Source organism: Lynx rufus, unplaced genomic scaffold (genome assembly GCF_022079265.1).
Source record: "Lynx rufus isolate CCGP_SWC_20201006 ecotype Redwood Valley unplaced genomic scaffold, mLynRuf1.p SCAF_2, whole genome shotgun sequence".
Classification (NCBI taxonomy): domain Eukaryota; kingdom Metazoa; phylum Chordata; class Mammalia; order Carnivora; family Felidae; genus Lynx; species Lynx rufus.
Window position 1 is genome coordinate 55,166,572 of NW_025814834.1, and position 22,294 is coordinate 55,188,865.

General features: G+C 37.7%; 1 protein-coding gene across 5 annotated transcripts in view; it reads left to right on the plus strand.

Moving 5' to 3' along the window:
* The window catches only part of TTN (titin), a 273,279-nt gene that overhangs the window by 177,044 nt on the left and 73,941 nt on the right, over positions 1-22,294 (plus strand). For all 5 annotated transcript variants that reach the window (XM_047083326.1, XM_047083327.1, XM_047083329.1 and 2 more), the window contains 44 exons: positions 482-579; positions 1,213-1,381; positions 1,468-1,734; positions 1,835-2,101; positions 2,192-2,470; positions 2,562-2,970; positions 3,072-3,196; positions 3,298-3,564; positions 4,335-4,604; positions 4,695-4,997; positions 5,093-5,395; positions 5,657-5,844; positions 5,972-6,086; positions 6,200-6,484; positions 6,585-6,736; positions 7,430-7,577; positions 7,732-7,909; positions 8,300-8,421; positions 8,516-8,803; positions 8,914-9,210; positions 9,328-9,514; positions 9,973-10,088; positions 10,184-10,483; positions 10,681-10,980; positions 11,070-11,175; positions 11,276-11,472; positions 11,556-11,861; positions 11,959-12,237; positions 12,836-13,135; positions 13,249-13,551; positions 13,664-14,026; positions 14,347-14,649; positions 14,781-15,080; positions 15,540-15,836; positions 15,947-16,231; positions 16,323-16,616; positions 17,832-18,131; positions 18,244-18,552; positions 18,641-18,831; positions 19,472-19,901; positions 21,370-21,678; positions 21,806-21,954; positions 22,037-22,069; positions 22,163-22,292. In XM_047083326.1, the coding sequence (XP_046939282.1) occupies positions 482-579; positions 1,213-1,381; positions 1,468-1,734; positions 1,835-2,101; positions 2,192-2,470; positions 2,562-2,970; positions 3,072-3,196; positions 3,298-3,564; positions 4,335-4,604; positions 4,695-4,997; positions 5,093-5,395; positions 5,657-5,844; positions 5,972-6,086; positions 6,200-6,484; positions 6,585-6,736; positions 7,430-7,577; positions 7,732-7,909; positions 8,300-8,421; positions 8,516-8,803; positions 8,914-9,210; positions 9,328-9,514; positions 9,973-10,088; positions 10,184-10,483; positions 10,681-10,980; positions 11,070-11,175; positions 11,276-11,472; positions 11,556-11,861; positions 11,959-12,237; positions 12,836-13,135; positions 13,249-13,551; positions 13,664-14,026; positions 14,347-14,649; positions 14,781-15,080; positions 15,540-15,836; positions 15,947-16,231; positions 16,323-16,616; positions 17,832-18,131; positions 18,244-18,552; positions 18,641-18,831; positions 19,472-19,901; positions 21,370-21,678; positions 21,806-21,954; positions 22,037-22,069; positions 22,163-22,292 (10,617 nt within the window). The remainder of the gene's footprint in view (positions 1-481; positions 580-1,212; positions 1,382-1,467; positions 1,735-1,834; positions 2,102-2,191; positions 2,471-2,561; positions 2,971-3,071; positions 3,197-3,297; positions 3,565-4,334; positions 4,605-4,694; positions 4,998-5,092; positions 5,396-5,656; positions 5,845-5,971; positions 6,087-6,199; positions 6,485-6,584; positions 6,737-7,429; positions 7,578-7,731; positions 7,910-8,299; positions 8,422-8,515; positions 8,804-8,913; positions 9,211-9,327; positions 9,515-9,972; positions 10,089-10,183; positions 10,484-10,680; positions 10,981-11,069; positions 11,176-11,275; positions 11,473-11,555; positions 11,862-11,958; positions 12,238-12,835; positions 13,136-13,248; positions 13,552-13,663; positions 14,027-14,346; positions 14,650-14,780; positions 15,081-15,539; positions 15,837-15,946; positions 16,232-16,322; positions 16,617-17,831; positions 18,132-18,243; positions 18,553-18,640; positions 18,832-19,471; positions 19,902-21,369; positions 21,679-21,805; positions 21,955-22,036; positions 22,070-22,162; positions 22,293-22,294) is intronic.

Below are 22,294 nucleotides of genomic sequence, written 5' to 3' on the forward strand. Positions count from 1 at the left end.
ACTGACTCATGCCTCTTAGCCATAGACAAGACTAGTAATAGCACTTCAAGCTGCATTATCATTGAATTCTGCTAATTTCTTAAAGATTATGTTGCCTGCCTTAAATAAAATAATGTTTCTTTGCTACCGGTATTTCCTTGGACAATATCAACTTTCAACTCTGGAAGAGTATCAATGGGAATTTTTCTTTCAGTTATTCAGAAGAACTGAGTTCATTATTGATTGATAGATAACAGATATAGATATATAATGAGTTGAACATATAGCATGCAATATAATTTCATGAAAACTACAGAGATATGTAAAAAATAAAAGCAAAGTATCATACCTGAATGTCAGCTCCAAGTGCTTTCAAAATCTGTTGTAACCTATTAAGATGGAAAGGTCCTGCAAAAGACTAACTTTATCTTAATATACACCACAGTAATGTTAGAGTAAATTCTAGAAGTCTCATTTTGAATTCTGATGACCTTCCTTACAGCTCCTCATGTGGAATTCTTAAGACCACTCACTGATCTTCAAGTTAAAGAAAAAGAAATGGCTCGGTTTGAGTGTGAAATTTCCCGAGAAAATGCTAAGGTCTGTGATTGTATGGTTGCTATCTTGTATTGTCATATGCCTTTACTTTTAGTCTAGCCAAAATGGGAAAAAAAAAAAAAAGAGTGAATCAAACTTACCTCTGATAATCACTTTACTTTTAAATTAAAGATTGTCACTTTGGTATGAAATACATACTTGATTTAATTGTTTTCTTTTTAGTATTATTCATTTACTATTACTTGACAAACAATGGACTCACAATCAGGAGACTCAGATATTATTGGTTTGGGCCATATGGAATTGCTATTTTCTTAGGCTAAGAATAAATATCTGCAATTTCATGCCTCATTTACTATGTTGTCTGAGTTCACACATCCTGAAAACAAAGAGTTAGTCTGCATGATATCTAAAACCCTCTATGACTCTCAACTTACATGATCCTATTATCTTTAATAACTGATAATAGTTCACTTAACAATAACTGAAGAAATTTCTTCTTGTCCTTTTGGGTTTAGGTTGTATTTGTATTTACTACTTTGGTTCTTCTTTACACCATAGTTTTGTTGTTTTCAAAAAAAACTCAGAATCCTAGTTCCTCTTAAGGACACATATGTGAAGGAACCAAAAAAAAAAAAAAACCCTGAGAAAAGTATCTATTTATCTTAAATATAGGTTCACTGGTTTAAAGATGGTGCTGAAATTAAAAAGGGCAAAAAATATGACATCATATCTAAGGGAGCAGTGCGCATTCTTGTCATCAACAAATGTCTACTGAATGATGAGGCAGAATATTCCTGTGAAGTAAGGACAGCAAGAACTTCTGGCATGCTGACCGTACTAGGTAAGAATAAAGTCTTTCTTTGGAGAGGTATATGTTTCAAGAAAAAAAAAATTCGGTTTAACTCAATGTTCTTGTTATTCTTGCAGAAGAAGAAGCTGTCTTTACAAAAAATCTTAGCAATGTTGAAGTTAGTGAAACAGACACTATAAAACTGGTTTGTGAAGTCTCCAAGCCTGGAGCAGAAGTGATTTGGTACAAAGGGGATGAAGAGATCATTGAAACAGGAAGATATGAAATACTTACGGATGGACGAAAGAGAATCCTGATCATTCAGAACGCTCACCTTGAGGATGCTGGCAACTACAACTGCCGACTCCCAAGTTCTCGAACTGATGGCAAAGTCAAAGTACATGGTATGAAAATCACAATAAATAATATTCTAAGAATTCATACTTGATGTATTTAAGGTGCAAATGCTGAAGTTTTTAATACCTCACAACTGCTTCTCTCCAGAACTTGCTGCTGAATTTATCTCAAAGCCTCAAAATCTTGAAATACTTGAAGGAGAAAAGGCCGAATTTGTCTGCTCTATATCAAAGGAAAGCTTTGAAGTCCAGTGGAAGAGGGATGATAAGACACTTGAATCTGGAGACAAATATGACATTATTGCTGATGGCAAAAAGAGGATCCTAGTTGTGAAAGATGCCACATTACAAGACATGGGCACTTATGTAGTCATGGTTGGGGCCGCGAGAGCAGCAGCTCACTTGACAGTAATTGGTAAGTTTGTTTTGTTCCTTGGGTTTACTTGTGTTTGTCTCTACCACCTTGGTCCTTCTTCATACTATGAGAATTGTTGGTTGCTTTCAGAAAAACTCAGGATCGTAGTTCCTCTTAAGGACACCCGTGTAAAGGAACAACAGGAAGTCATCTTCAACTGTGAAGTCAATACAGAAGGTGCCAAAGCCAAATGGTTCAGAAATGAAGAGGCCATCTTTGATAGTTCAAAATACATTATTCTCCAAAAAGACCTGGTTTACACACTCCGAATTAGAGACGCACGATTAGATGACCAAGCCAACTATAGTGTGTCTCTGACCAATCACAGAGGTGAAAATGTTAAGAGTGCAGCTAATCTGATAGTAGAAGGTAAGTCACTTATGTGGCATTAAGGAGTTTTTAAGTCAATGTCTATTATGAAAATAGTTAAAATCAACATTATTCTTCTCCTTTATAACAGAGGAAGACCTTAGGATTATTGAGCCTCTTAAAGATATTGAAACAATGGAGAAGAAATCTGTCACATTCTGGTGCAAGGTGAATCGTCTCAACGTAACACTGAAGTGGACCAAAAATGGAGAAGAGGTGGCTTTCGACAACCGTGTTTTATACAGAATTGATAAATATAAACACTCTCTAATCATTAAAGACTGTGGCTTCCCAGATGAGGGTGAATACATTGTTACTGCTGGACAAGATAAATCTGTTGCTGAGCTTCTGATCATAGAAGCCCCGACAGAATTTGTAGAACACTTAGAAGACCAGACAGTCACTGAGTTTGATGATGCAGTCTTCTCCTGCCAGCTGTCCAGAGAGAAAGCAAATGTGAAATGGTACAGAAATGGGAGAGAAATCAAAGAAGGCAAAAAGTAAGTGGAAGCTTCTTAATCTCTATTTCTGTAACTATTACACATTTGACAATTTAGTGATCATTATGCAAGCTAACCAATAATTCAATCTCTTCTCTTAGATACAAATTTGAAAAAGATGGAAGTATACACCGACTCATTATCAAAGATTGCAGGCTGGATGATGAATGTGAATATGCTTGTGGAGTGGAAGACAGAAAATCTCGAGCTAGACTTTTTGTGGAAGGTACACACTGAGTGAAAGGACAATTTTAATATTAGCACCAGTTTTTAAAGGTTGTGAACCCAAATATGAACATGTTTGTATTCATTTTGCATTTTTTTCAGAAATCCCTGTTGAGATCATCAGGCCTCCCCAAGATATTCTTGAAGCCCCTGGTGCTGATGTTGTCTTTTTGGCTGAGCTCAACAAAGATAAGGTGGAAGTCCAGTGGCTAAGAAATAACATGGTTGTTGTTCAGGGTGACAAACATCAGATGATGAGTGAAGGAAAGATACACAGGTTACAGATTTGTAATATTCAACCTCGTGACCAGGGTGAATACAGATTTATTGCCAAAGACAAAGAAGCCAGAGCTAAGCTTGAACTGGCAGGTAAATGCCTTTCTTTTATTTTCAAATATCCTCACAATATCACAGATGCATTGTAAGTTTCAGATTTTGCAATTAATGAGGTAATGCCTGTGAAAGCCTTTAATTTCTGTTAGGCTCCACCCACATGTGACTATTCTAATTTCTCTTACCACAAGGGTGTCCTGAGTAAGAGGTAATTGATAGCATTTTTCTTTACTTGCCAGAACCTTGAACAGTTCCTGGCACATGGTGGCTGTTCATTAGTACCTAGAATTGACATAGTGCCTTGAAAGTCATCCCCAAAAACCTAGACTTAGGGCAAACTCAGGTTTCTTCTATTTTCCAAACCCCATGGAGCCTCTTAGGTCTGTTCTCATCCTGATTCAAGCTTCCAAGACATCCTTATTGGTTGACATTATGAAAAAGCCATTAGTGTTCCTCTTGTACCTAGGTAGTTTGTCTGGTTTATCCCTAAGTATGACAGGCCCACTTCACAAAAACAAACATGTTTTGTACTATGTTTAGTTCTCCATTATTAATTTTGGCAAAGAATGGAGATTTTATGGATGATACAAAAATCATCCTTAATCCTCTGTTCTCAAGTCTGACAATTTGCAAAATAAGCCATGAGAACTCTAAGTCAGTCAGTGTTCTGTGCTAGAAAGTTACTGTGATATATTTCCAAGGTTGTATCACTGATATTTGCTAACAAATGCATAGTAAAGAAGCTATGGTATAACTGGACTACAACATATAAGTCAAAAGCATTCACGTGTTATTTTTCTCACCAGCTGCACCTAAAATCAAGACAGGCGATCAAGATCTTGTGGTTGATGTTGGCCAGCCTCTGACAATGGTGGTGCCCTATGATGCCTACCCTAAAGCAGAAGCCGAGTGGTTTAAAGAAAATGAAGCTCTGTCTTCAAAAACTGTTGATACTACAGCTGAACAAACTTCTTTCAGAATTTTAGAAGCTAAGAAAGGAGACAAAGGAAGGTATAAAATTGTGCTTCAGAACAAACATGGAAAAGCAGAAGCATTCATCAATTTAAAAGTTATTGGTAAGCCCTTGAATCACTTGGGACTTGATTGGCAAAGCACAATTAAAAGCATGACAACGCACTAAAAAAAATTGTATATGTGCGTTTCAGATGTTCCAGGGCCAGTTCGCAACTTAGAAGTGACAGAAACATTTGATGGTGAAGTAAGCCTTGGTTGGGAAGAACCATTAACTGATGGCGGAAGCAAAATCATAGGTTATGTTGTTGAAAGACGTGACATCAAAAGAAAGACCTGGGTTCTGGCCACTGACCGTGCAGATAGTTGTGAGTTCACTGTCACTGGACTACAGAAAGGCGGAGTTGAGTACCTGTTCCGTGTCAGTGCAAGAAACAGAGTTGGCACTGGTGAACCAGTAGAAACTGACAATCCTGTAGAAGCAAGGAGTAAATATGGTAAGAAGTTTTTAAGTAAATTGCAAACTAGCTTATCTTTGCTTTTATCTCTGATTTAACCCGGAACCTATGTTTTCTTCTTTGATGAAATCCAGATGTTCCAGGCCCTCCTTTGAATGTAACCATCACTGACATAAATAGATTTGGGGTTTCACTGACATGGGAACCGCCAGAGTATGATGGAGGAGCTGTGATCACAAACTACGTTATTGAATTGAGAGACAAGACTTCTATCAGATGGGACACTGCCATGACAGTAAGAGCTGAAGATCTATCTGCAACTGTCACTGATGTGGTAGAAGGACAGGAGTATAGTTTCCGGGTCAGAGCCCAAAACCGCATTGGAGTTGGAAAACCAAGTGCAGCCACACCTTTTGTCAAAGTTGCTGATCCAATTGGTAAGCTCATCAAAACAAGGAAATAATTACTTCATGAAATCCATAAATTAAGTCTATTAATTAAAATAAATTGGAGTTAATGAAAAGATAGAACATCAGAAAGATGTCAGCAAAATCATAGAAATCCAGGCTGTGCCTACTTTTACTCAGTGAATTCAGTAAACCTGCTATTTTAATGCAGATGATAGCAATGATTACACGTTATCTTAATAAACTGTTACTGAATTCAATGGTATGTTCCAACTCTTTCTTCCATTCCAGAGAGACCAAGTCCTCCTGTGAACCTAAAATCCTCAGATCAGACTCAGTCATCAGTTCAGCTCACATGGGAACCTCCTCTGAAAGATGGAGGAAGTCCAATATTGGGTTATATAATTGAGCGATGTGAAGAAGGAAAAGATAATTGGATTCGTTGCAATATGAAACTTGTCCCTGAACTGACTTACAAGGTAGGGAGCTTATATCTAAAAAAAATATTCAATGTATGATCATGGACTTAAATGTGTGTGTGTGTGTGTGTGTGTGTGTGTGTGTGTGTGTGTGTATTTTTCTTACAACTATTGATTCATACTTTAGGTTACTGGATTACAAAAAGGAAATAAATATTTATATCGAGTATCTGCAGAAAATGAAGCTGGTGTTTCAGATCCATCTGAAATTCTTGGTCCTCTAACTGCTGATGATGCATTTGGTAAGTGGATATTTTATTTTTAGATTTAATAGCTTAATATAGCTTAATAGCTTAATATAGCTTAATAGCCTTAAATATAGTGCTGGAGACTCATTAATTTTTCTTTTTGGTAGCTGAACCAACAATGGACTTAAGTGCATTTAAAGATGGTCTAGAAGTTATTGTCCCAAATCCTATCAAGATCCTGGTTCCAAGTACAGGCTATCCAAGGCCAACTGCAACCTGGTCTTTTGGAGATAAAGTACTAGAAGCAGGGGACCGTGTGAAAATGAAAACCTTATCTGCCTATGCTGAACTTGTCATTTCTCCAAGTGAACGTCCAGACAAGGGCATTTATACACTGAAATTAGAAAATCCCGTAAAAGCAATTTCTGGGGAAATTGACGTCAATGTGATTGGTAAGGAACTAAACTTTTGTTACATATGGTGATTTGACAGTATTAACAAATATTGGTTCAATCTATTACCGATATTGATTTTGGACTACCTTTTTTTCAGCTCGCCCAAGTGCACCCAAAGAACTGAAATTTGGTGACATAACCAAGGACTCAGTACATTTGACTTGGGAACCACCAGATGATGATGGAGGGAGTCCATTAACTGGATATGTTGTTGAAAAGCGAGAAGTCAGCCGGAAAACATGGACTAAAGTGAGTTTTGAGCAGCAATGTACTAACTCCAGAAAAAAGAGTGGGGGGAATCCCAGAATGCTGGGATGCCATGCACAGTTTACATGGTTTAAATTTACCTTGCTGAAAAAGACCCAAAAACTTCTCTTAAATGCCTTGATGCTAATGCTTCTTGAGGTAGTTCAACCAAGATTTGGTATAACTACCTTATTTTGTGCCTTACCAAATTTTCTACTGTTTGCTAAAAAATAAAATTACCTATTCACTTGGTACCTGATGAGTATCCAGTGTGCCCTATGAAACGATCAGCCATTCTAAGGACACTAAGTATTTAACTCCCTGGTCATCAAACTTCTCACTCCACTAGATTATCTTAGTTGGCCCAATCTACCATTTGTTTTCTCTTCAGTTTATTACTGTTATTTATTCATTTCTCATTATTGTTTTTTACCTTGATTTAAAAGCATATTTCTAATAACCAAGCTGGTGGAAAGAACCAATACCTTATTTGACACCTTTTTAATGTGTATAAGTTATGAAAGTCTCACCTTAATATAAGGTTCAAATATTATGTGTCTTACTCTGCAAATTTTTCCCTAGTGTAAAATTAATAACTCTTACCATTAAAAAAATTTTCCATTTGTATCACTGCTTGTCATAAAAATCTTTGACTCAGGCTTTTGAGAAATGAGTAATTATATTTCTTTGTCCCAGGTTATGGACTTTGTGCCTGACCTAGAATTCACAGTTCCTGATCTTGTTCAAGGGAAAGAATATTTATTTAAAGTCTGTGCTCGTAACAAGTGTGGCCCAGGAGAGCCTGCTTATGTTGATGAACCTGTAAATATGTCAGCTCCTGCAAGTGAGTACATTCCTGATGGTTGCTTATGGAGCCTCTTGTTACCTTTTTTGCTTTGAGACCAGGAGTCGAATTTATGGGGGAAAGGCAGGGGCAGGCAATATGGAGATTTCATAGATGGCCTATCTAACACTGACTCTCTTTAAAATGTTTATAGCGGTACCTGACCCACCAGAGAACGTTAAATGGAGAGATAGAACAGCCAACAGCATCTTCCTAACATGGGATCCACCTAAATATGATGGTGGTTCACGCATCAAAGGATATATAGTTGAAAAATGTCCACGTGGTTCGGATCGATGGGTTGCCTGTGGGGAACCAGTTGCAGACACAAAGTAGGGTTTTTGTTTGTTTTTAATATAATCTGTTGTCAAATTGGCTTACATACAACACCCAGTGCTCATTCCAACAAGTGCACAGAGTAGATTTTTATAATTATTTGACACAAGAGTAAATGTTTCATCTTACTAAAATTAGTGTTTTTCTTTTAGAAAATCTATTAATTTTTTTCATTGATAATTCCTCTGGTGTGCTTGTCCGACTTTAAAGAGTGCTACTGAACTTATCCCCTATCCAAGGTGTTCATTAGTTATAATACTGAAGCAATCCAGAATTAATTTAAGGAATAAAAAGTGTTATACCAAGAGAAGGTATGAATTTTAGAAAGATCATATAAAACAGGTTGTGTGCATTATAGTAAAATATACCATTTTATTTTCTGATAGAATGGAAGTAACAGGTCTTGAAGAAGGCAAATGGTATGCCTACCGTGTGAAGGCCCTGAACAGGCAAGGTGCTAGCAAACCAAGCAAACCCACAGATGAAATCCAGGCTGTGGATACACAGGGTATTTATTTTTGGTTTTTGTATTATTAACCAGGCCTCTGCTTTTAATTTTGTTTGAGCTTGCTAACATTATAAATCATCTTTTCCAATTTCAGAGGCTCCAGAAATTTTCCTTGATGTGAAGCTCCTTGCTGGTCTCACTGTAAAAGCAGGAACTAAAATTGAACTTCCTGCCACTGTAACTGGAAAACCTGAACCTAAAATAACTTGGACAAAAGCCGATATGCTTCTGAAGCAGGACAAAAGAATCACCATTGAAAATGTTCCTAAAAAATCCACAGTGACCATCATTGATAGTAAGAGAAGTGACACTGGCACATACATCATCGAGGCTGTCAACGTCTGTGGTCGGGCCACTGCTGTGGTAGAAGTGAACGTCTTAGGTAAGAGAGGCCATCATTTAAAAAATGGGCAGACTCATTTCAGTTACTTTTAAAAATAAAACATGATTTTTTAAATGATTTTTTTCCTGAGTGTATAATGTCATCCACAGACAAACCTGGACCACCAGCTGCTTTTGACATCACAGAAGTGACCAATGAGTCATGTCTTCTAACATGGAACCCCCCACGAGATGATGGTGGATCTAAAATCACAAACTATGTCGTGGAGAGAAGAGCAACTGACAGTGAAGTGTGGCACAAGCTCTCATCAACTGTCAAGGATACAAACTACAAGGCAACCAAATTAACACCCAATAAAGAATACATCTTCAGAGTTGCTGCAGAAAACATGTATGGTGTTGGTGAACCAGTTCAGGCTACTCCAGTAACAGCTAAATATCCATTTGGTAAGTTTCTCTTTAATAAGTTGGCCAAAAATTTTTAAAAAGATACTTGTGTCAAACTTGGATTTGGGTGTCATATTTATATATAGGGCATATAACACATCATTATCCTACCTATAGATCCACCTGGACCTCCAACTCGCCTAGAACCTTCTGATATCACTAAGGATGCAGTTACTCTCACATGGTGTGAGCCAGACGATGATGGAGGAAGCCCAATCACTGGATACTGGGTTGAAAGATTAGATCCTGATACTGATAAATGGGTTAGATGCAATAAAATGCCAGTAAAGGACACAACATATAGGTATGTCCAATATTTCCACCAAGGTGTTAAGACAGCAGTATACACAATTTTTAATTCTCAAGCATTCATTTTGATTACAAATTCTTATATATTAACCATAACATTTTAAATTATTTTTACTTATATTTTGTATTACCACATGATCTAAAAAATGATATAAATTCCATTCAAGGGCACATTTCTTAATTTCCTACTATAAAATATTAACTTCCTGTGAGTTTCAAAGTGTTTGGTCTTCCAGTATATTATGGTCATGATTTTTTATAGATATTAGAATTACATTAGTACATTCAATCAAATCTAAAGTTAAAAGGCAATTTTAAAATTATATTGAAATATTTTCAGTTAAATTTCCAAATCAGTTTTTCACAATTTAAATAAATTAGTTCCTTCCATGTAAAATACATAGAGGCTTCTGCTTATCATGGTATTCAACTCATACTTTGTCCCTAATTCAGAGTGAAAGGTCTCACCAATAAGAAAAAATACAGATTCCGTGTGTTGGCTGAAAATCTTGCCGGACCTGGAAAACCAAGCAGATCAACTGAACCAATCTTAATAAAGGATCCAATAGGTATTGTTTATATATTTTTATGTGGTTATTTTGAAGCTTATATTAACTCCTTTTTTGACAAACCTAAATCATGGTTTCATTTCATTGGTTTGCAGATCCTCCATGGCCTCCTGGAAAACCAACTGTGAAAGATGTAGGCAAAACATCATTGATGTTGAATTGGACAAAGCCAGAACATGATGGAGGGGCAAAGATTGAGTCTTATGTCATTGAAATGCTAAAGACTGGAACGGAGGACTGGGTCCGAGTGGCTGAAGGTGTTCCCACCACTCAGCATTTTCTCAAAGGTCTCATGGAAGGGCAGGAATACTCATTCCGAGTTAGAGCTGTGAACAAGGCTGGGGAAAGTGAGCCCAGCGAACCCAGTGACCCTGTGCTCTGCAGGGAAAAGCTATGTAAGTCACTCTTGATGTTTAGTGTATATAAATTCCTCTAACATAGGTCTGAGAACTACAGTATGAGAAAATATGAAAAACTCATAACTAGATTGCTTCATCATTGCTATGTGACTTCCTAGTGACTGCTAGAGAATTCAGTGAAGACTGAGTATTGGACAATAAAAAAATTGAATTTTTCTTTTTTTCTTCTTTAGATCCTCCATCACCACCTCGCTGGCTTGAAGTTATTAATATCACAAAAAATACAGCAGACCTCAAGTGGACAGTTCCTGAGAAAGACGGAGGGTCCCCCATCACCAACTATATCGTGGAAAAGAGAGATGTGAGGCGAAAAGGCTGGCAAACAGTGGACACAACTGTCAAGGACACCAAGTGCACAGTAACCCCACTGACAGAGGGCTCTTTATATGTGTTCCGAGTTGCTGCAGAAAATGCCATAGGACAAAGTGACTACTGTGAAGTTGAGGACTCTGTCCTGGCCAAAGACACCTTTAGTATGCTAACTTAATATTTGTGACAATGTTCGTACTGGATTATCATTTTTCCCTCTGGTTTTTCTAACTATTGAATGTTTTGCTTCCAGCCACCCCTGGACCACCCTATGCTCTGACAGTGGTTGATGTAACCAAGCGACATGTTGACCTGAAGTGGGAACCACCTAAAAATGATGGTGGAAGACCAATACAAAGGTAGAATTTTAATTAATTTACAAAGGATAATTTATACTCAGCTGAAAATTCTTAACTGTATTTTCTCTATTAATACTAATGAACTGCTTTATTTCAATAGATATATCATTGAGAAGAAAGAAAAGTTAGGTACCCGTTGGGTGAAAGCTGGAAAGACCTCAGGACCTGACTGTAACTTCAGAGTAACTGATGTCATTGAAGGAACAGAGGTCCAGTTTCAGGTTCGGGCAGAAAATGAAGCTGGAGTTGGTCACCCAAGCGAACCCACAGAAATCCTGTCAATTGAAGATCCAACAAGTAAGTAGTGTCAATTAAACAAAGGATATCATCTAGAGCTTGATGATGAGATTGTGGATGTGAATGTTTCACTCTTTTTTCAGGTCCTCCTTCACCTCCCCTTGATTTGCATGTGACTGATGCTGGGAGAAAGCACATCGCCATTGCCTGGAAGCCTCCAGAGAAAAATGGTGGAAGTCCTATTATAGGATATCATGTTGAAATGTGTCCGGTAGGCACTGAGAAATGGATGCGAGTTAATTCTCGCCCAATTAAAGACTTGAAATTCAAAGTTGAAGAAGGTGTTGTTCCTGACAAGGAGTATGTTCTGAGAGTGAGAGCTGTCAATGCTGTTGGTGTCAGTGAGCCATCGGAAATCTCTGAAAATGTGGTTGCCAAAGACCCAGACTGTAAGGACACAGTTTCTTTCAATTAATAAAACAGACTTTGCTTATCATACATTGCATTTTGACATATCTTTTTTTTTCCTTTTTGGATATCTTACAGGCAAGCCAACAATTGATATGGAGACTCATGACATTGTTGTTATTGAAGGTGAAAAGTTAAGAATTCCTGTTCCCTTCAGAGCTGTCCCAGTTCCAACTGTTACTTGGCATAAAGATGGCAAAGAAGTTAAAGCAAGTGACAGATTAACAATGAAGAATGATCATATCTCTGCACACCTCGAAGTTCCCAAGAGTGTCCATGCAGATGCTGGAGTTTATACCATTACGCTAGAGAATAAGCTTGGCTCAGCAACTGCCTCAATCAATGTCAAAGTCATAGGTAATCAGTCTTTGATGAAATACAAGATATTATTCTTCACACATTGGGAAAATTAGTTAACTTTGTAGTGTTAGTATAAAGGGCTTCATGAGTTGGCTATTTGTAAACTAAATTGCTTCTCATATGGAAAGAAATCATCTGGAAGACAAGTAATTATAGAAATGAAATTGCTAGTTAAACTCTGATTAAACTAATTTACTTCTGTTGTAATTATTGGCATGTGAAGCACTAAATAAAAGATATAGCGTACCCAAAGAATGTTTAAATTGCCAATATTCATTTATTAATTGTATTTGCATTTTTCCATAGTGTACTCACCAGGATTAGTAATACTTTCTGCCCCCTCCCACACAGATGATGTTTAAAAATTGGGTGGGGGTGATTTTTACTTAGAACAAAAACTCGGAGGAGTTACATATGTTTAGTAATTGGGGCCAATGACGCTACATAGCCTTCAGCATAAGGCGGCAGAGGGGCATTCCAGCACATCAAAGATTATCCCACCCAACAGGTGGATAGTCTCAGAGAAAGAAAGAGTGTACTTTTAACATGCTGACTTTTCAGATTACAATAATAATTATCACTTTATTTCTGATAGGCCTACCTGGACCATGCAAAGATATTAAAGCAAGTGACGTGACCAAGAGTTCTTGTAAATTAACCTGGGAACCTCCAGAATATGATGGTGGAAGCCCAATCCTTCATTATGTCCTGGAACGCAGAGAGGCTGGGAGAAGGACATACATACCAGTCATGTCTGGTGAGAACAAGCTGTCTTGGACTGTAAAAGATCTCATACCAAATGGTGAATACTTCTTCCGTGTTAAAGCTGTCAACAAGATTGGTGGAGGCGAATATATTGAACTGAAAAATCCGGTCATTGCTCAAGATCCAAAGCGTAAGTTGGGGCATGGATGTAATATAGCTAGGAATTAATATGCAATTTTTTACTTAAAAAAAGATGGGTTTGTGCATGGGTACATATTAACCATTTGTTTCCTTATTGTTCAGAACCCCCTGATCCACCTGTAGATGTTGAGGTCCATAATCCTACAGCTAAAGCAATGACTATTACATGGAAGCCACCTTTGTATGATGGAGGGAGCAAAATAATGGGTTACATCATAGAGAAGATTGCTAAGGGTGAAGACACATGGAAGAGATGCAATGAACACCTAGTACCAGTCCTGACCTATACAGCAAAAGGACTCGAAGAGGGAAAGGAATACCAGTTCAGAGTGCGAGCAGAAAATGCTGCTGGTATTAGTGAACCTTCTCGAGCCACTCCTCCAACCAAAGCTGTAGATCCTATTGGTAAGTTTTGTTTAATGGGGTTGCTGTTTGCCCACGGCACAATCAAGGAGAATAATGTTTTGTCAATGTTTTGATCAGAATTGAGAACAATTATTGTTTTTAATCATTACAGATGCTCCAAAAGTCATTATGAGAACAAGCCTAGAAGTGAAACGAGGTGATGAAATAGAACTTGATGCAACTATTTCTGGGTCACCTTACCCGACTATTACGTGGCTAAAGGATGAAAAAGTTATTACACCAGAAGAAATTAAAAAGCGAGTAGCACCCACAATTAGAAGGAGGAAGGGTGAAGTTCAAGAAGAAGAACCATTTGTCCTGCCTCTAACACAACGTTTGAGTATCGACAACAGTAAAAAGGGAGAATCTCAGCTACGTGTCCGAGATTCTCTCCGACCTGACCATGGCCTGTATATGATCAAAGTTGAAAATGACCATGGTATCGCAAAAGCTCCTTGTACTGTCTGTGTGCTAGGTACGTAGGTAAAACTACACTTCTCAATGGAAGAAAGTCTATATGAAGAGTTTCAGTAAAACTTAAAAAAGGGGTTTTGGCAGGGGAGGTGGGGAAGGGGGATAAAAGAAGTAGGAAATAGCTTCAGCAAGTTATCCTCAGTCCCATTTTTCCTGCTGGCTATGTAAACAAAATCAACCCACCTTGGTATTTGTTAGCCATACAAAGACAGATGTAGGAAAAGCAGAAATTTATGTTAAAGGGGCATGCTAACATTTACATTTTCCTTTGCAACCATTTCTACACAAAATTTTAATCACTGCTATCTTTTGAAATATTAGATACACCAGGGCCACCAATCAACTTTGTATTTGAAGATATTAGAAAGAACTCCGTCCTCTGTAAATGGGAACCACCCCTTGATGATGGTGGCAGTGAAATTATAAACTACACTTTGGAAAAGAAAGACAAGACAAAACCTGACTCAGAATGGATTATTGTCACTTCAACACTTAGACACTGCAAATATTCAGTGACAAAACTGATTGAAGGGAAAGAGTATCTCTTTCGTGTAAGAGCTGAAAATAGGTTTGGGCCTGGACCGCCATGTGTTTCAAAGCCATTTATAGCTAAAGATCCATTTGGTAAGGTTCTTTTAGCATCTACATTTTGCCTTTTATCATATGCAAGGGTATATTCATTATCATAGCTTATAAACTTGAATTTTTAGGTCATACTAGAGAATTAATTCAAATATGCCATTTTTTTTTATCAGAACCACCTGATGCACCCGATAAGCCCATTGTAGAAGACATTACAAGCAACAGTATGCTAGTGAAATGGAATGAACCAAAAGATAATGGAAGCCCCATCTTGGGTTACTGGCTTGAAAAACGTGAGGTTAATAGTACACATTGGTCTCGTGTCAACAGAAATCTTCTGAATTCTTTGAAGACCAATGTAGAAGGCCTATTAGAAGGACTCACCTATGTCTTCAGAGTATGTGCTGAAAACGCAGCTGGACCTGGAAAGTTCAGTCCGCCTTCAGACCCCAAAACAGCACGTGATCCAATCTGTAAGTAATTTCTTATGAAGAGAGTGGGGTATAGCATGGTGACTATAATTAAGTCACTTCATCCAGTTAATTAAGTACTATATTATATACCTGAAAGTTGTTAAGAGAGTAGATCTTGAATGTTATCAGTACCAAAAAAAAAAAATAATTAATTATGTAAGGGGAGGGAGGTGTTAACTAACATTGTGGTAACCATTTTGTAATATATGCATGTATCAGATCATATTGTACACCTTAAATTTACAAAAAAACAAGCAAAATATTAAATACCTACAGACATATATTAAGGTTGCAATGTAAAATTTTAAACATCTTGTACATATAGCTTAAAAGTTTCACAAAGCAATACTTACCCCATATTATATGCAATGCGCTATGAAAAAAAGTGGGATAGAGTAAGCTACTGTGCATTTTAAAATCTTCTAGGAGTTTTGATTTGTGTATCTACATTCATTCTAGCTCCACCTGGGCCACCTGTCCCAAGAGTCACCGACACAAGCTCTACAACTATTGAACTAGAATGGGAACCCCCAGCTTTCAATGGCGGTGGGGAAATTGTTGGCTACTTTGTTGATAAGCAGCTGGTTGGAACAAATGAATGGTCACGTTGCACGGAGAAGATGATCAAGGTCCGTCAGTACACAGTCAAAGAAATCCGAGAGGGTGCCGATTATAAACTTCGAGTGAGTGCCGTCAATGCTGCAGGTGAAGGACCACCAGGAGAAACGGGACCGGTTACTGTGGCTGAACCACAAGGTAACTTAAAAGTTGCATGGATCCATGCAATAAGATTATGGACATTTTTCCACCATAGGATGTTTTTTTCATCTTTCTTGGACTAACGTATTACTGTTCTCTTTAAACAGAGCCTCCAACTGTGGAACTAGATGTTTCTGTCAAGGCTGGCATACAAATAATGGCTGGGAAGACCCTTAGAATTCCAGCTGTGGTAACTGGTCGTCCAGTGCCTACCAAAGTATGGACCATAGAAGAAGGGGAGCTGGATAAAGACCGTGTTGTAATAGAGAATGTTGGAACCAAATCGGAACTAATTATCAAGAATGCATTGAGAAAAGATCATGGCAGATATGTGATTACAGCTACCAATAGCTGTGGTTCCAAATTTGCAGCAGCCAGGGTAGAAGTTTTTGGTAAGGAATGTTACATGGATTTTCATAGGGTTTTTCTAAATGATACAATTTATTGCACTGATTTTTACGTTTGTTTGTTTTAATTTTTCAGATGTTCCTGGACCAGTTCTTGACTTAAAACCTGTTGTGACAAATAGAAAGATGTGTTTGCTTAATTGGTCTGACCCAGCAGATGATGGAGGAAGTGAAATCACAGGATTCATTATTGAAAGAAAAGATGCTAAGATGCATACCTGGAGACAACCAATAGAGACTGAGAGATCTAAATGTGACATCACAGGTCTCCTTGAGGGACAAGAATATATGTTCCGTGTGATTGCCAAGAACAAGTTTGGCTGTGGCCCTCCTGTTGAAATAGGACCAATTCTTGCAGTTGATCCACTAGGTAAAAGAGGTTTTCATTGTGTTTATAAAGTAAATACTGTTTGCTTCTAGTTATGTCATTTATTTATTGAGCCCTATGACTTCAAACTCCCAAGAGTCTCATGGTCTATAGCAAGAGAGTGATAAGAAAGGTGAATGAAAAAACTACTGGCAACTTTAAGAATATCATACTTGCTATAATATCAATTATAATTTTGCACAAAACCATGTATGGTTTCATGTACTGAAAAAACCTGAATCTACCAGAGCTTAACAACAACCTACAAACAGGTAGAAATACTACATCTTGGCAATAGAATACTCTGGAGTAATTAACTTAATGCTTTAGTAGTTAAAGGGAGTTCACTGTTTTTGAAGGATTACAGGATATACAACAGCCTTATGATAAATGCCTTAGTCTTCCTTTAAGCCCTCAAGTAGTCTCCACACTGGAAGGATATGGATGCTCAGAGTCAGAGAAAGCCACCAGAGAATAGAAAACCAACCAAAGGAAATCTCCTTAAGCAGTATGAGCAAATGTGAAACTCTAAAATTGCACGCACTTGGTAATGCGTACTGACATCCCATTACATCCTCCCCGTAACAGCTCATCTCAAAAATGTCTGCTCTAGCTCAAGTTGTGCCACAAGTATCAAAACAGAGCTGAGCTTCCACTGCAAAGCTCTGCTTCCAGTTACAGTGACAGTTCAACAGGAGACTAGTTTTACCATGCAAAGTTATGCTTTGTTTTGTCCTTTGGGCCACGAAACTACAGAAGCATCACATAAATTCTCTTTCCACTCCATTTTAAACCCACACTTGAGGCAACATGGTTCTAAGTGTGTTCAGCAGACACATGCACTGTCCTTTAATAAAGGAAACACTTTGCTCCCAGCTGGTCATTCAGAGCAAAACTTCACAGACCTTCTCTCCTACTTCATTAGGACTAGAAGCTTTCCCAGTGACAGAGGTAAAATATCTAAAATGCTAAAAAATAACAAAAGTCTACATTCTCTTTGATTTATTTGTAATCAATAATTTTTACTCTAAGAAAAATTCTGCCTGTATAAATGCCTATAATTCTGGTAACTGATATGTTTTTGGAAGGATTTTAAAGATGGATGTAAGGTTATGCCAAACAGAAACTTATTTCTCACATAATTAATTTAAAGTGAAATACTATTTCCTATATGAATATTTATTTCATGCTTGTCATTTCAACTTCCTCTGGTTAAAGGTCCTCCAACATCTCCCGAGAGGCTCACATACACAGAAAGGACAAAATCCACTATCACCCTTGACTGGAAAGAGCCCCGCAGTAATGGCGGCAGCCCCATCCAAGGTTATATCATTGAAAAACGGCGTCATGACAAACCTGACTTTGAAAGAGTTAACAAGAGACTCTGCCCAACCACATCTTTCCTGGTTGAAAATCTTGATGAACACCAAATGTATGAATTCCGTGTCAAAGCCGTCAATGAAATTGGCGAAAGTGAACCATCTCTGCCTCTTAATGTGGTCATACAGGATGACGAAGGTGTGGAATCTGTGCATGATTTTAGTGCATTTTACAGCGCGGCCTTTATCTTCATAAGTTGAGCAAGTATACTTAGGACTATGCATTTTTTTTCTTTCCTTTCTCTTTACAGTGCCTCCAACTATTAAGTTGCGCTTGTCTGTTCGAGGAGACACTATCAAAGTTAAGGCAGGAGAGCCTGTTAACATCCCTGCAGATGTGACAGGCCTTCCAATGCCTAAGATTGAATGGTCCAAGAACGAAACTGTGATCGAAAAACCCACTGATGCACTTAAGATAACCAAGGAAGAAGTATCCCGAAGTGAGGCAAAGACGGAGCTTAGCATTCCCAAAGCAGTCCGGGAAGACAAAGGCACTTACACAGTTACTGCTTCCAATCGCCTGGGTTCAGTGTTCCGAAATGTTCATGTGGAAGTATATGGTAAGGGACCCGTTTTCTTCTATCAAGATGAAATCCAGTACCTTTTTAAGAATGGCCTTCTCATTCTCCTGTGTTGGTTCCTTCCCAGATCGTCCATCACCACCAAGAAATCTTGCTGTTACTGACATTAAAGCTGAATCTTGCTACTTGACATGGGATGCCCCTCTAGATAATGGGGGCAGTGAAATTACCCATTATATCATTGACAAACGTGATGCAAGCAGGAAGAAAAGTGAATGGGAGGAAGTCACCAACACTGCTGTAGAGAAGAGATATGGGGTAAAATATTCTAAATATTTACTTATACACATTAAAAGGACACGACTTTTTTTTTTTTAATTTTTTTTAATGTTTATTTATTTTTGAGACAGAGAGAGACAGAGCATGAAGGGGGGAGGGGCAGAGAGAGAGGGAGACACAGAATCGGAAACAGGCTCCAGGCTCTGAGCCATCAGCCCAGAGCCTGACGCGGGGCTCGAACTCACAGACCGCAAGATCGTGACCTGAGCTGAAGTCGGCCGCTTAACCGACTGCGCCACCCAGGCGCCCCAAAAAGGACACGACTTTGAATTAACACCATTAGGGCATAACCTGGGAATTTAATGATTAAACTCAAAACCACACACAAAAAGATTTAGCACAGTTTTTAGCACCATGTACATAAGGCCACTTAGTAAATACTATTTGTATATAAATTCTTTTTTACTTGAGAGATCCAGTATTAGGTACAATAAATTCACGTATTCTCATTTTAAAATGCTTTCTCCACATTTGAGCCTATTTATTTTTTAACTATATATTTATTTGCTTTTATAGATTTCTTTTTATAGTCTCCCCTACCAAAATAACTTGAATTTTAAAATAAGTGAAAATCAACATAAGTATGTTGTTAAGAAATCACTATTCATTTGATTTCTAGGTCTGGAAACTTATCCCCAATGGTCAGTATGAGTTCCGAGTTAGGGCAGTGAATAAATATGGAATCAGTGATGAGTGCAAATCAGATAAAGTAGTCATTCAAGATCCCTTTCGCCCTCCTGGACCTCCGGGAAAACCAAAAGTTTTGGAGCGCACCAAAGGGTCGATGCTAGTAAGCTGGACTCCTCCTCTGGACAATGGCGGGTCTCCAATTACTGGCTACTGGCTGGAGAAGAGAGAAGAGGGAGGTGCCTACTGGTCACGTGTTAGCCGAGCACCAATTACCAAAGTGGGATTGAAAGGCGTGGAATTTAACGTTCCGCGTTTGATTGAAGGTGTTAAATACCAGTTCCGAGCAATGGCGATAAATGCGGCAGGAGTTGGCCCTCCCAGTGAACCATCAGATCCAGCTGTTGCAGGAGATCCTATATGTAAGTATGCTTCCATTTCCGGAATTTACAAAGGGCAAAGCCACTAAATGGATAATTCTCTCTTAAATTGCCTGTGTTTTTCTATAACAAATTTTTTTATGTATTAAAGTAAAAAGTTTCATAGAGTATCAGAAGCATAGATGTATGTGTGTACATATACACACTACATATACATATACACACTACACGTATCTATACGTATGCATACATGCATACATTTAAACCTAGTATTTTATGAGGAATCACAATAATAGAGACCCTGGACTATAAGCTCCTCTCTGCTCTCCTACCTTAAATAAATGCCTAACCCCTAATTAGATACTGTGGACATTATCTCCCTCCCTGTTTAGACCCTCTAGGTGGAGTTCAACAAAAGGCAAATGTTAACTTTTCAATAATATTTATTGAACAAAGATACGAGATTCTCAAGCACAGTCTGTGAAGTGAAATTAAAAAAAATTCTTCTGAAAGATCTATTAGCAGATAAGTTCAAAAATTAAAATAGCATAGCCTTAATGGTTAATTATATTTGCTATATATCTGAATAGATTATCTGCAGAAAAAGAATTCAGCTATTTGTTAAGACTTAAAATACTCTAAGTTCTATATGGAGTACATCTATAAAATGAAGCAGTCATTCATTCAGCAAGCTATATTGAACATGTGCTATGTGCAAGGAACTGTGCTAGGCACTAGACAGGAAGAGGTAGGGTTAAAAAGAACAGAGTAAAAGACTTTCTATAATTGTAAAGCACCATCAGAAGTGTATTGTTATGTAATTATTACATACATTGACCCTGTCCTAAAAGGCATTATGATTAATTTGTGTTCAAAGGTTTCCCAACTAATGACAAAATTATTTTTTAAATATTAAGGTAAATTAAAGATGAACATAGGGGAATGGAAGGAAAAATAAGATAAAAAACAGAGAGGGAGGCAAACCATAAGAGACTCTTAAATACAGAGAACAAACTGAGGGTTGCTGGAAGGGAGGCAGGTGGGGAGATGGGCTAAATGGGTGATGGGCATTAACAAGGGCACATGTTGAGATGAGCACTGGGTGTTACATGTAAGTTATGAATCAGTAAATTCTACTCCTGAAATTATTACACTATGTTTACTAACTTGAATTTAAATTTATAAATAAATAATCTGACGTATTTTTTCTAAAAAAATAAATAAGTTTTTAGTAGATTCAAAGGGATTTTAAAACGAAAATAGCTTTTCACCAATTGTGTGTAAATAGAATATAAATCTATCTAGAGATAGTGAGTAGTCTTTCTAATTCCAGTGAGTTGCCTGCTTTCTTTTGTTTCCACATCAATGCTAAATGAAAAAAGACTATTTCTTATGTTCTCTTCTCTAGAAGGTAATTTATTCTTTTGGCATTCCTATTTTAGTATTTAGTAGATTAAATCTAGCATCCTATTGGCTTCAAAACTTGACATATATTTTTTTTCTTTATTAGATCCACCTGGCCCACCTTCTTGCCCAGAAGTCAAAGATAAAACAAAGTCTAGCATCTCACTAGGATGGAAACCTCCAGCCAAAGATGGTGGCAGTCCAATCAAAGGCTACATTGTAGAAATGCAGGAAGAAGGTAGTACTGACTGGAAAAGAGTAAATGAGCCAGACAAACTGCTAACTACCTGTGAATGTGTGGTACCAAATCTGAAAGAACTCAGGAAGTACAGATTCAGAGTGAAAGCTGTCAACGAAGCTGGTGAATCTGAACCAAGTGATACAACTGGAGAGATCCCTGCCACTGATATTCTAGGTACTAGCCCTTTATTACATTTATGTCTTCATCTTTTGATCTCATGAAATTAATTTCCTGAAGATATGTCAATTACATTTTTTGAAAAAGTAAACTAAATCCAATTATATTATTCATGGTACTATAGAGGCACCAGAAGTTTTCATTGATATTGGAGCACAAGACTGTCTGATTTGTCCAGCTGGCTCACAAATTAGGATTCCTGCTGTCATCAAGGGACGCCCGACACCCAAATCATCTTGGGAATTTGATGGAAAGGCAAAGAAGGCAGTGAAGGTAAGAAAAATATAATTTTCTGTGTCTTCCGGTGAATCACTCTAAGGAATATTTATACTACAACTATCTTCTTTTCTAATAGGAGGGAGTTCATGATATACCCGAGGATGCACAGGTAAAAAGAAAAAATTGAAATGATTCAGAACATGGTTGGCTGCAATAATGCTTTTACTTCATCCAATGTATGACTACTGTTTTCTTTCTATAGCTGGAGACGGCTGAAAACTCATCAGTAATTATTATTCCGGAGTGCAAGCGATCTCATTCAGGCAAATACAGCATCACAGCCAAGAATAAAGCAGGACAAAAGACAGCAAATTGTAGAGTTAAAGTCATGGGT